The sequence below is a fragment of the Camelus dromedarius genome, chromosome 12 (genome assembly GCF_036321535.1).
Source record: "Camelus dromedarius isolate mCamDro1 chromosome 12, mCamDro1.pat, whole genome shotgun sequence".
In the NCBI taxonomy this organism is placed as follows: domain Eukaryota; kingdom Metazoa; phylum Chordata; class Mammalia; order Artiodactyla; family Camelidae; genus Camelus; species Camelus dromedarius.
The window spans coordinates 48,387,252-48,401,013 of NC_087447.1; the positions used below are offsets into that span (position 1 = coordinate 48,387,252).

The following is a 13,762-nucleotide window of genomic DNA, read 5'->3' on the forward strand; positions in this document are numbered from 1 at the left end:
CAAGGTTGAGCTTGTTTTATGAGTGATGTGCTAGCTGGGCTTGGGAGCAGGAGGAAGAGTCGGGCTGAACTTTTCAAGAGACTGAGGGCTTGAGATCCTGGCCGGTGCCAGGTTTCCCTCAGTGTCAGCTGGGGTTAACTCCATGGGGACTGTGAGAGGCAACAGGAGCTGAGGGGTGAGAACGTGAGGAGAGGGAGGCAGGTGGTGGGAAAGGGAGTAGGAGGAAGGGGTTGGGAGAGAGGGGAGGGGAGGAGGAAAAGGGAAGCAGGGCCTGGCTGGAGCTGAAGCCAAAGCCGGAGGTGGTCAGGTCAGCAGCAGGAGAGGCTCAAGAGGAAGCCTCCGTGGAAGCGCAGGCAGCCATGAGGGCCCGTTTCAGCTGCTCGTAGGTGACGAACATCACCACGTTCCAGGAACCGAGTCGGAGAAAGGAGGGCATGAACCTAGAGGGGAGAAAACACAGGTCATCTCCCACTCACCCTGCTGGGCCCTTGCATCCAACCCTACCCACTTCTCTGTCCCAAGGAGGTTGGGAGGGTCCAGAGAAAGGAGCTGTGGGTGGTGAGCAAGAATCCTCTGTGAGTCTCCATTTTAACAGCAATAAAGTAGGCATGATAGCAACTCTGAGAGGAAGGAGTTAAGAGCACGAGGATGCCAGGGAAATACCAGGACCAGGATCAGAAACGGTTTGACACTTGGTTGCCACTCAGTTCCAGGTTGTTCTTTCCCACCTGTGTGACAGGTACGGGTAGTCAGAAGGCCTGGGGTTGGGTGGGGTGGGTTGGAGGCTCACCCTTTGTAGAAGGCTCGGGGACCCTCCTTCTGGAGCATGGTGAGGGCACAGTGGCCAGCGCTGCTGTACTGGCCCAAGGCAGAGTTCATGTATCTCGTCTTGACCACGTCGACGGGGGAGGCGATGATGGTGGTGCAGAAGCCCGCCCCGAAGGCGGAAGTGAAGTGGCAAGGAAGGTCATCTGCCAAAGAGGGAGAGCAGGTGAGGCAGTCAGGACTCCTCACCTCATTATTCCAGAAGGAAAGAGATGACTTAAGTAGCTAGGGTCTCGTGGTTTCAGAGAGACAGAGACTCCAGCTGGGACCTCTCCTGAGAAGAGTCATTTTGAGGAGTCATTTTGCTAATCTAGCCTCAGTGCCTCAATGTGCAAGGTGGAAACTTTGTCCCAGTTGGTGTCAAGGCGGCAAGGGAAACTCATTCCATAAGCAAAGGGGAAATAGGGTGAAAAGATGTGGTCTTCAGGCAGCCAGACCCACACCAGCTCCTGGGTTAGTGGAAGGGCGAGACCCAGCACTATCTACCCAAACTCACCCGTCATGAGATTGGTCTTCAGGAGAGTGTCCTTGATGAGGTCATAGGTCACCAGCTCAGCACAGTTGACAATGGCATTTCGAGCAATATTGGGCGAGGTCCCTACAGGAGGAAGGGGTCCCTATGTGAGACCAGGGAAAAGGGGAGGAGGAAGATGGGGAAGGCGAAACACCTTGTACACACCTTTCCAGAGTCCCCGAAACCCTTCCTCCTGCGCAATGATCTTATAGGCCTCAATAGTGCTCTGGTACCTCTGGCCACCTCCAGTACGGGCCTGTGCTTGGAACCGGACCTTTACCACATCCGTTGGCTGGGCCACAGCCACAGCCAAGGCACCTGTGGTGCTGCCTGCCAGGAGGCGGCTCCCGATGCCAGCATCTGTGGAGGAACTGTGGGGGTTAGTGGCCAGCTGGGCTTGCACTCATTTGCCACCTCTCCTCCCCAAAAGCACCACTGTAATCTCTCATCTTCACTCTAACTTCTTGTCTTTCTGTAATAAGACCCAAACCAGCTCTGTTCTAAGGACTCTTTGCATTATACAGAATACCACTGGGAGTGTCTACTAATTGCTAGGCACTGGGACATAGCAAGGAGTAGGACAAAATGATACTTAATGATTTCTTCCATAAAGCATTTTCAGTCACTTCAATTTATCTGCTCAACAGCCCTGAGAAATCAGAATCATTTCCATTTGACAAATATAAAAACCCAGGCTCCAAGGGAAGAGGCTTTCTCAAGGACTGGGAGTCACAGGACTTGAGTTCTTATCCCAGATCTACTTCTCCCTGCCATGTGATCTTGGGAAAAGTCAACCTTTTGATCTGGGTTCTCAGTTTCTACAAGTGTAAAACTCAGGGTGGGCATGGCATGCTGAGGAGGTGAAATGGAAGAATGCTGGCCTTGGAAGCAGAAGTGTGTTTTCCAGCTTCTTGTTGTGTGCCCTTGGCCAAGTCCCTTCCCCCTGGCAAGCCTCAGTTTCTTCATCTGTAACACAGGGATGATACCACTTGTTCCTGAGGTGACTGTGAGGACTGTCATGAGATAATGCCCTGCTGGAAGCCTGGCATAGCCCAAGTGTTCAGGGATCATTAGAAGAATCAGGGCCCATTCTGGTTCTCAGTTCCTCTGAAATTCCTCTCAGGTGTCTTGGGGCCTAAAGGAACTATGCAACTAAAAGAACTAGGATCAGCCATCAATGAGAAGAGGACAAGAGGCCTGTGGCCCAGCTCCACACTCACGCTCAGAGCCCTTGGTGTAGAATTGCTTGACAGAGTCATAGAGGCCAATTCGGACGGAGGCGAAGCTCATCTGGCGCTGCAGGCCGGCGACCAGCCCATTGTAGAGGCTGCGAGGGCCCTCGGTGCGCACCATAGTCAGGATGGTGCCCAGCACGCCGCGGTATTGGGCACTGGCAGCAGCCTGCACTGGCCCCTGCCTTTCTCCTTGGATCTGCAAGGCCAAGGCAGGTGGTTGCCCTCCCCATCTCCTGTCATCCCTATGCTCTAAAATTTACAGCCTCAAACACCCCACTAGCCCTTGAGGAATCTGTGTCTTGGAGAAGGAGCAGACTAGCCACCATCAGAACCCTGGGCGTCACCCCCTTACCTGTAGCCGGACTTTAGCAGTATCCAAGGGGAAGGTGATGAGGTCTGCAATGCAGGCAGCTGTACCAGCCCCCAGGAACTTAACAGTGGCAGTAGGGGGCACATCTGTAGCCTTAAACCCAACCATAATGCTGATTTCCTGCTACCTCCGAAGAAAAACTGAAGAAGGGGGCCCCTTTGATCAGCAACAAGATGAGACAGAGGAACTCTGCAGGAAACTAAGCCAAGGAGAAGCCCCATCAGTAGCTGAACCCCCAGACTCTCCCCACTGACTATCCCTCCCCCAGCTTCCCAGATAGCACCACCTCCCTAAGCAAGGACTCAGAGCAGCCCCGGAGGACAAATAGGAGTGAGTTTCACAGTTTCAAATACGGGCTGGAGGATGGAAATCTGTATTTTGTGACGAGCTCCCTCCCTTTCACCACAGGCAGCGTCTGGATCCCAGCTCTCTAGTGCTGCCTCACAAACAAGCACCGGCCCAGCCCTGCGTCTGCTGGGTACATCTTGCACTAAGCCCCGCATTCCTGACTCTGTGGATCTGTCTGGAGGGCAGGCAGAAGTGGGGAAAAGGTTTCAGCCAGACCAGGACCTGACAGGCACAAACCCACAGGCTTGTGCCCTAGATTTCTAAGTAGAAGAGGTTCCTATGGGTCTAGAGTTGTCTAAATCTAGAAGAAAAGGAATGAACAAGACCAATTTGACTCCTTCAGTCTTCTTCTTTTCCTTCCCCACCAGCCCTCCCACAGCTTGGGCTCTCTAGAGTCACTCTTTCAAGGAGCCTTCTTTGCTAGGGGCTGGTTCAGAGATGCAGGAGACAATATCTATCCTAGAGGGGCGCTTATTGTCTGGCACAGGGGTGGGCAGGTGATTCAAGCTGCATTCGGGGCTTGCAGAACATACTCTCAAAATGCAGAGGAGGGAACAACCAACTCTACTGAAACAGAAGGAAGAAAGGGTGGGTAATCAGAAACGACTTAGCTGGGCCTTGAAGGACGCTGGGCAATTCTCAGGGCTAAGAGTAAGTGCGTAGGTGCTAGACTCTCTCCCCCAGTCTACTGTGTGATGGAGGAAAAACTGACACTGTGGCCAGTTTCCTCTCCTCCAACAGAGGTAGTCATGTCTTCATGAGAGGTGGGGATGGGGAAGGGCAGGTCAGAGCTATTTAGAGTGACAAAGGAAACCAAAAGCTCCATTTTGTTCTCAGAATTGGAGCAACACCCTCCTCTGCTTTAGGAGGAAGTGAGCCCAGCACCCCAGTGCGGGAGGGTGACCTGCTTCTCTCCCTTCTGAGCTTATTTCTTTACTACATAGGACATGCTGCTTTGAGCCCTGCTTGCCCGATTGGCTGCCCCTGTTGCTGGGGCCAGAAGGAAGGAGCTGGCCAGCAGAGGATGATGTGGTGGGAGTCAGTAGTGAACACACAGACCCATGGAAACAAATAGCTCACTCTGCTTCTTCCTCCTGGGCGTCTCACCCCAGGTGGCTGGGAAACAGGGAAATCTAGGGCTACTCACCACTCAGTTGCTCAGGAGCCCCTGTAGGGTGGTGCCTGGCCTTATTCATGTTTCTCTAGAGCCTGGCCCATACAAGGCTCAGTGAAGACTGGCACTTAAATGGCAGAGGGAGTTGACAGTGTTACAGAACTCCCAGCTTCCCTGCTCTGACATCCTCATACCCCAGGTGGTACTCCACACCTTTCCCCACTCCTCTGCTTGCCACATTCTATTAGTTCACTTACTCCTCAGAGCAACCCTATGCGGTGGCTGTCCTGACTTCCACATTATGGATGCAGGCTCCAAAACTTATGCTATTTGTTTTGCACTGGTGCATACCGCTGTTTTCTCAGCCCCAGGCACAGGCAGGGCCTTTCAAGAGGAAGTCCAACACCCAAGCTCTCTTGTGACATATGACAGTTCTGAGAAGGTTTAGGCGAATGGCATCCCTCCTCTGGATATCAGAAACATGATGACATGAGTCAGTCATGTCCTGACCTTGGTCTGAGTTGTAGTATGTTGCAAGGGCCAGAGAAGAATAAGACCCAGCCCCTGCCAACCTCAGAGACAAGTGCACAGAAGCTAAGTTGCCATTTTGAATGTTGCCTTGTGTTTACCATAAGTCAGGTCCTTCAGAGGTGTGGGTATGGAGGTAAAGGTCCCTGTGCTAAAGACCCTACTAAGAGGAGTAAATAAAACTCAGGCCTAACTAGAAAGAGTTAATCATATATAACAATCCCCAGCAAATAATCAGTTTCAAGACCTAAAAAGTACACCTGATAACTAATCTCAGTCTCAAGGATAGTCAAAAATTCAACAATACATAAATAGAACAATAGAATTCTGTCCTAGCTCTGCTGCTGACTTGCAGGGTGACCTGGGGCTAATCACTATCCCAACTGGGCCTCTATCTTCTCCTTTGTAAAATGGGGATTACCATCCTTGGCTTGTCAGGGTTGGCTTAAGGGCCAGAATGAGACCAGGGATGTAAGAAAATGCTTTGTGAACTCTGAAGAGTGACTTTACTAGGATGGTGGTGCTAGTTATTTTTATGTCCTGCTGACCCTGCCCCCAGACCACAGGGCTAGGAAGCAGTAGAAGACCCCTCCCTTAGACTGGACTCTTACCTGGCTTTGTAAGGTGAGGCTTTCAAGATCAAGCTTCTCTAAAGGCATCCCATTCTTCAAAGCTGCCTGTGGCTATCATGGCCTGATCTCTTTGGTTTTCCATAGAAAATGGCTGGGAGACGAAACACCTAATGGTCATACTATGTGTCCTGTGGGTGGGGGCAAAGGAAGAGAGTTTAGAAAGGGAAATACGCCATAAAGGACCACACCTCAGCAAGGAAGGGGTCACTTGCCCACTCAGTCCTTGCTTCGGGGTGAGTGGGTAGGGAACAAGGTCCAATTCCCACAAGGCAGCTGGGGACTAAACAAGTGCACACACTGGAGGGGGAAACACACTGGAGGGTGGGGTGGGGGGAAATGAACCCAGGAGTCCTGCCTCCCCTGTCTGTTCCCTTGGTACTACAAATTGCTCTCTTCAAGACTGCTGCTTTAGTGGAACTCAGGAGTCTGGAGAAGCATCCCCCAACAGTCAGCAGACTGGTGAGTAGAGTGTTGTGAGGGGGTCATGATGGGTCAGAGACTAGCTGAGTCAACTAGGCCCAGGAAGCGGGGTTGCGAGGTTAGAGGGGCTGGAGAGGGCCTTGCAGGGGCCGCATCAAGCAGCTCAAAGCCTCCTGCCAGCAGAAACAGCCCCAGGAATGGCCTGGGGCCGCCTAGGGTGGGAGAAGTCATTCTGGTCCTTGCTGAAGCCCACACCCCCAACCCTGGCCAAGCAGAGGGAGGTTGGAAGGATGAAGGCTTACATTACAGCCATTTGAACGCAAGAGGTGAAGAACAAAAGTAACACGGGAAAAGGGCGAAAGAAGAGCGTTAAGGAAAGAAAAAGAACATAAGACAGGAAAAATTTAAAAATAGGCCGGAAGGCGATGAGTGAAATTAAAGGAGTAGCGCCCCGTGGCCGGCGTAGCGGGCATTAGGAAGGTGTCGCGGGCACAGGGCTGCAGCGGACCGGAGCCGGGCTCACCGGGCCGCAGGGAGAACACGGGAGTGCAGGCCGCTCTGTGTGTCGTCGGACGGAGGGCGCGTCCTGGGAGCGCTGACAGTACTTGATCCAAGGGCACGGCTGACGGGTCTTGCAGAGGGATCCGGTAAGGCTGCGGCGCTACTTAGACCTCGGGGGCGGGACCTGCGGGATCCAAGGGCGGGGCCTACGGGCTCCGAGGGCCGGGAGGCTGCGCTCTAGCCGCCCCCTTTCCGCAGAGACCGTCAGGCCTAGAGTTTTCTCCGCGCCTTTCTCCACTACCATTTCCGGGAGCCAATCTCCGTATCTTGCTCCTTTGTTCTCCCGTAGGGTCACCCCCTCGCTCCGCCAACCTCTTTGTGAGGATGGCAAGACTGACGCCAGGAAAGGAGCAAAGGCTGCTAGGGTCACAAACGCCTCTGCTCCCCTCCTCAGGGCTCCTTCTAACAGCTCCTAGAGGCTCGGGTGTAAGAGTGCGCCCTCTTTTCACAGACCCAGTCCGCTACCCACAACTCCACGACCCTACTGGCAAACCACCGGCTCTTCCCTCGGCGCAAGGGCGGGCTCCCACGGGGCGGAGCCTCCCGACAGGGCTCGCTGGCGATTGGTTAAGGCCGCGGCACGGCCGGAGGAAAGAGCCAATCCGGGCTGCAGCAGCAGGTGGCCGGCAACCCGCCAACGGCCGCTGGGCGCGGCTGGGCTTCCCGCAGCCTGCCGGCTTAGCCTTGCGTTCCCCGGGGACTTCCGACCCTGATGGGGAGGGGGCGCCGAGCTTGACGCTCCCGCCGACACTTACAGCGGGCAGGCGCGAAGCGAGTGAAGAGGCCGAGCAGGGCCTGGACCTGCTGCGTGCGTAGGACCCTGCATGAGAAAGGGACTGTAGGAGATGAACCAGACCTGGGTCGCCCTCAGGTGGTCGGTGGTATCATGGGGGTGACAGACGTAGACAACCAGTAATTATGTCCTGTGGCCGGACAAACACGTGCTTGTGGAGAGTAGAAGGAGAAAGTCTCTGTTCGCCCTTGGACTCTGTGTCCCTACTTTTACGTACCATCTGTCTCCCTCTTCCTCTGTTTTCAGCCTTGTGGGCTGTCCCGGACTGTTGTAAGAATTTGTGGAAGCCAGCTCCTTGACGACATTGTAAGCTTCTGTAGAGCAGAAAGCTATTTCCAAAGTTTTTGGTATCATAACCGTCTAAAGGCCGCTCTACATGTGGTCAGGAAGTGTTGCCTGACATTCTAGTAAACAAAGAATGTTGCCCGCCATCCCAGTTCTAGAAGAAATTAGCCATTAGCCACTGCAGCGTCCCACCGTGGTGATCCCTGAGAGGGATTCGGGGTGGAGAAAAACAGGAAGCATTTTCTGTGCTTTGGATACTACTGGCCTTAGATAGTTAAGGTGCACACCTAAGGGATAATTTTTTTTTTCCTAAGGGATAATTTCAGTGAACCCAAGTTCTTGCTTCTTCCCACACATAGAAAAGCACTAAAGTCATTAACTTGAGATGTCTGTTCTTTGTGTTTCACAGTAATGTTTTAATATTCGACTACATGTTTTTCCCCAGCCCAAAACTCCTACTTATCCTGGCTTCCCTGTTACCTCTGCAGAGCAGTTCTTCAGAGCTATCTGGGAGTCTGTCTCCTGGGCTATGGTAAGAGTCCCTGAATAAAACTTAACTTTTAGGTTGTGCGTTTTTCTTCAGTCAACATACAGTAGCCGCTCAATGCATGCTGTTTGGTTGAAAGTGTCTTGGAAAGTGTAATGGGAGGATCGGGAAAGATGATCATTTAGTTCAATTACTATGTTCAGATTCAGTGTGAATACCTCACATATCTCTGTGAGGCTGGTATTAACCTCCATTGTAAGAATAGCGCCAAAGAGATTAAGTCACCTGCTTAATGTCACACAGTTTGGCAATAGTGGGCCTTGACTTAAACCGTGATCAGTCAGGCTTGATAAGTGTGTTTTCTTTATTGTCTGTACACAAGCAGAAGGAATTGTCAGCTGGGAGACTATAGCTGGAATGGGACTAGATAGCAGGAAAGAAAAACACACTGAGCACATTATATTTGTGAGATTCATCCAAATTACATGAAGTTGTAGTTCAATTCTCATTGCTGTATAGTCTCTATTGTGTGAATATATTCAATGTACATTTCAGTTATTTCTAGTTTTTGCTATTGCTATGAACCAAGATACAACCTTTTTCACTCTTAACAGCCTTATTAGGTACAATTTAAATACCATACAATTCACTCATTGCTAAGTGTGCAGTTTAATTAAATCTTAGTAAATTTAAACAGTTGTGCAACAGTGACCACAGTCCAGTTTTAAATCACCTCCATCACCCACAAAGTTCTGTTGTGTCTGTTTGCAGTCATTTATTTCCTTCACATTTAGCCCTTAATAACCACTAATGTTTTCTTTCTCTACAGCTTGCATTTTCTAAAATTTTCATGTAAATGCAATGTAGTCTTTGGTGTCTGGCTTCTTTCACTTCACGTAATGTTTTTTGAGTTTCACCCATGTTGGCTCATGTATCAGTAGTTTGTTCCTTTTTTATTGCTGAGTAGTATTCCATCACAATTATATAGAACATTTTTGTGAACTCACCAGCTGATGGGCATTTGGATTACATATTTCCATTTGGGCCTATTATGAATAATGCTGTTATGGACATTGATATACAGATCTTTGTATGGACATATGATTTCATTTCTCTTTGGTTAATAACTAAAAGTAGGATGGCTGGATCAGATGGTAGATACATATATAATATTTTAAGAAACTCAGAATTTTCCAAAGTCACTGTACCATCTTACATTTCACCAACAATGCATAGGGAGTCCAGTTTGTTTCCTATAAAGTTTACTACTTTTAGTTGATAAAGCTGTGGATTTTTGCTTCTGTAAAATTATTACCTATATTTTATGCGTAAAGAAACTGAGGATTCAGAAGACCAAGAATTTAACCCATGTCAGCCAATAACTATTAGAGCTGGGATTCTAACTTTGATTTTTATTACAAGCTCCATACTCATTACATTTACATGAATTCAGATGTATACTCATAGTCAAGAGATTTCCATCCCTGCAAACAGATTATTCATTGTTTTTGGTTCCCAAAAGCAAAGCCTTATTTTAGAAAGGGGTTTTTCTTTACCTCTTAAAAATTTGTTCATTTTAGAGAGAACTTGGACCCTTACCTAATATCATGTACAAAAATTAACTCAAAATGGATCAAAGACCTAAATATAAGATCTAAAATTATAACACTTTTACAAGAAAACATAGGATAAAGGCTTCACAACACTACATTTGGCAATGATTTCTTGTGTATGATACCAAAGGCACAGGCAACTAAAGAAAATGTAGACAAATTGGTGCTCATTAAAACTAAAAACTTATGTGCATCAAAGGACACAATCAATAGAGTAAAAAGACAACCTTCAGAATGGTAGAAAATATTTGCAAGTCACATATTTGATAAGAGATTAACATCCAGAATATATAGAGAACTTCTGAAACTCAAAAACAACAGCAAAGACCCAATTCAAAGGTGGGCAAAGGACTTGAATAGACATTTCTCCAAAAAAGACATCCAGATGGCTAATAAGCACGTGAAAATGTGCTCAACATCACTAATCATTACGGAAATGCAAATCAAAACTACAATGAGATACCACTTCACGCTCATTAGGATGGTTATTATTTTTAAAAATGGAAAATAAGTGTTGGTGTGGATATGTAGAACTTGGTGGGGATGTAGAATGGTGCAGCTACCATGGAAAACAGTGTGGCGGCTCCTCAAATATTGAAAATAGACCTACTGTATGATCTAGCAATTCTACTTCTGGGTATATACCCAGAAGAAGGGAAAGCAGGGTCTTGAAGAGATACTTGTACATCCATTTTCATAGTAGCATTGTTCACAATAGCCAAAAGGAGGAAGAACCCTAAGTATCTATTGATGGATAAGTGGCATATACATGTAATGGAGTATTTTTCATCCTTTAAAAAGAAGTAAATTCTGACACATGCTATAAAGGTGAACCTTGAAGACATCATGCTAAGTGAAATAAGCTTGTCAACAAAATGATAAATTCTATATGATTCCACTGATACGAGATACCTAAAGTAGTAAAATTCATAGAAAGTATAATGGTGGTTGCCAGGGGCTGCGTGGGGGAGGGAAATGAAGCGTTACTGTTTTAAGGGAATGGTGTTTCAGGTTTGTGAGATGAAAAATTTCTGGGGATGGATGATTGCACAACATTATAAATGTATTTAACGTCACTGAACTGAACACTTAAAAATGACTAAGATGGTAGATTTTTTGTTATGTGCATTTTATCACAATTCTTAAAAATTAACTAAAAATCTCATTCATTCACTCATTCATTTTGCGATATTTCACGCACTGTGTTAAGGGCCAGGGATACAATCATAAATATGATTTTGTGCATGCCTGCAAGGAATTTACAGGCTCTTGGCTGTCAGACAGGTGGGTACAGTGTGACCAGGGCTGTGGGAGCCTGTCAAAGGGCACCTAAGTTCCCTATGTATGTTATATCCAGCATATGTTTAAGAAATAACATAAGTGGGCGAGGCAATAAGTACTACAAAGTCTGTGCCTTAGATTCATTATCAGAAAGCTCTCTCCTAGGCAGAGGGGACATGGTGAGTCTGCTACTACCCAAGTGGTTTGGTTCAGAGACCAGAAAATGATTTGCTGGGAATATTATTGAGGGTATCTCTATGTTATTACAAACACATGAACATCATCCTTTTCTTCTCTCACTACTCCTTCCAAATGGAATCTTTTTATTGATATTATTACTATTCTGTTCACTCAACTCCCACTTCCAGTATTCTTATCTGGGTTTTGACAACAGCCTCATCTTCCAGTAATTCATTCTCTACGCTGCAGCCAGTCACCCCTACTTAAAATACTTCAGTGTCTCCACTTTCCGCTCAGAATAGTCCAGGCTCCTTAATGTGGTGTCTGAGTCAGCTCAGCCTGCCGTGAGAAATGCTATAGACCCGGTGGCTTTAATGACAGGAGTTTATTTCTCATTGTTCTGGAGGCTGGAAAGTCTGAGGCTCAAGGTGCCTGTCGTTGGGTTCCCTGGTGGAGGCTCTCTTCCTGACTGCAGAGAGCCTTTTCACTGTCCTCACATGGTGGAGAGAGCAAGCTTGGGTTTCTCTTCTTCTAAGGAACCTAATGCCATCATGGGGGCCCCACCCTCATGACCTCATCTAAACTTAATTACCTCCCAAAGGCCCAACATCCACCTATCATTTCATTGTGTGTTAGGGCTTCAACATGTGAATTTTAGGGGGACAAATATTCAGTCCATAATATGTGGCTTCTACAGCCTTTCAGAGCTTCTGTTTTACTTTTCATCCCCATCTCTCCCACTGCTTCCCTTTAGTCTGCAACCTAGCCATACTGCCAGCTGGCAATACTTGAACGTTCCTTGTTCTTGCTTCTTTCTGGGTCTTTGTATAAGTCATTCCCTCTGCCTAGAATGACTTTCCCCTCTTTTGCTTGGATAACTCCTTGTCCTTTAGGTGTCTTCTTCAGAGAAGCGTCCTTGCCCCCAAACCAGGTCAGGCGTCCTTAATCTGTCTTCCTGCTCTTGAGTGCCATGTGCATTTCTCTGCTGTGGCTTTTATCACTCTGTCTGGTTTATTTGTCTTTCCTGCCCCACCACCTACCACCCCAATGAACTCCTTGAAGGCAGGACTGGCCTTGTTCACTTCAGCACCTAGTGACTTTTAAGGTATGCACAACGAATATTTTCCTTTGTATAGCACTCAGCAGTTTTCAAAGTGTCTTGACACAAATTAACTCATCTATAGAGATATAATTATACTTCCTCACTTAACATTTATTCCTTCTGAATAAAACATTCATTTTAAAAATATTACTTTTCCTGACAAGAATTCTGTAAAGTCAGTTACCCACTGTGTCACTAATGTGACTGCGTCAGGGCCCAAACTATCTCATTTTTGCCTGATCTACTAGAAAGTTGCATGAAAAAGCAGATTTCTTTTTGTAACAAGCAGGACCCTATGGGCCCTTTCTGGGATGGGCCCTTTCTGGGATGGGCCCTTTCTGGGACAGGCCCCTCCGCCATATCCTCTGCATTAGCTCCTCTCTGAAGTACCTAGATAATTGTTATCTGATGCGTATTTCCTGAGTTGTTTTATGGATGCTAAAACCCCCACCAGATGGAAGAAATTTACTACTTGATGACCACAAGCACATAGCCCCCAGGCCTATTGGCGCATAGGGGTTGATAATGTTAACTCCTGTGACACCGCCCTGTTAACTCACCATCAACCAATCAGAGAATTGTGCACGAGCTACTACCCTGGGACGCCCCTCCCTCACCTTGTCTTAAAAATGCTTTGCAGAACCCATCAGGGAGTTCAGGCTTTTTAAGCACTGGCTGCCTCCAATTCCTTGCACTATGCCCTGCAGTAAACGCTGCACTTCTCTTCAGCACAACCTGGTGTCAGTAGATTGGCTTTACTGTGCATGGGCAAGCAGACCCAAGTTTGGTTCGGTAAGATTTTGAATGACTTGATGGAGGTAAGTGTCGGTAGGGGTGCAGAGGGGGAATGCGTGTGGCTTCCCTGTGGCCTCAGCTGGTGATCTGACCTCATGAGTTTGCATCTCTGGATTCCTGATGGCAAAAATTGGGAGTAGGACTCGGAAGGGAATTCCTGTGGCTTGGAGGAAGCTGTCTTTTAATTCTTAGACTTACAGAACTTTAGAGTCTTAGGTCATTTGGTTCAACCTCTGCCTTTAACAAGCAGGGAAGGAGATGTAGTATTTTGCCCAGTAAACCTCAGAAGACCTTCTGTTACCAAATTCAGTTGTATGGACCCTGCTTGGGTCCGTCTGAGGCTCTCTGCCTCAGTGAGGGAGGGTTCTTTTTCCATTTGTGTTCAAGTTGGTGAATAATGAAACCAAAAGCTGAGACTGACAGCACAAGCTTTGTCCCATGGCCAAAGAATGGAGAAGTGGGAACCAAGTTCACTGATCAACTTCTTGCCCACCTGCAGAGAGGGATTTAATTTTAAAGAGTGAAAACACAGGGAGGAGGAGGGAAGCTAATAATGGGGAGGCATATGCATTAGCCTAAGAGGGAAGGGGCAGGGCTTTTCCGAGGGGGGTGGTGCCACCCCCTTTTAATCCTTTTTTGGTCCTTAATGTCCGATCATGGCCACCAATAGGTGTGTCAT

The 13,762-nt window shown here is 47.9% G+C and overlaps 1 protein-coding gene across 2 annotated transcripts; it reads right to left on the reverse strand.

The window, feature by feature from the left end:
* UCP2 (uncoupling protein 2) lies at window positions 1-7,029 on the reverse strand. Of its 2 annotated transcripts, XM_010989417.3 has the most exons (8): window positions 6,510-7,028; window positions 5,546-5,694; window positions 2,927-3,143; window positions 2,560-2,770; window positions 1,505-1,699; window positions 1,322-1,423; window positions 791-971; window positions 1-440 (listed from the first exon to the last, which is right to left on the reverse strand). In XM_010989417.3, the coding sequence occupies exons 3-8, from the start codon at window positions 3,050-3,052 to the stop codon at window positions 326-328; spliced, it is 930 nt and encodes a 309-aa protein (XP_010987719.1). In that variant the 5' UTR covers window positions 3,053-3,143; window positions 5,546-5,694; window positions 6,510-7,028; the 3' UTR covers window positions 1-325. The 2 variants fall into 2 exon arrangements, with proteins under 2 accessions (XP_010987719.1, XP_031302652.1); XM_031446792.2 differs by lacking the exon at window positions 1,505-1,699 and having other exon boundaries at window positions 6,510-7,029.
* Window positions 7,030-13,762: the final 6,733 nt, after the last annotated feature.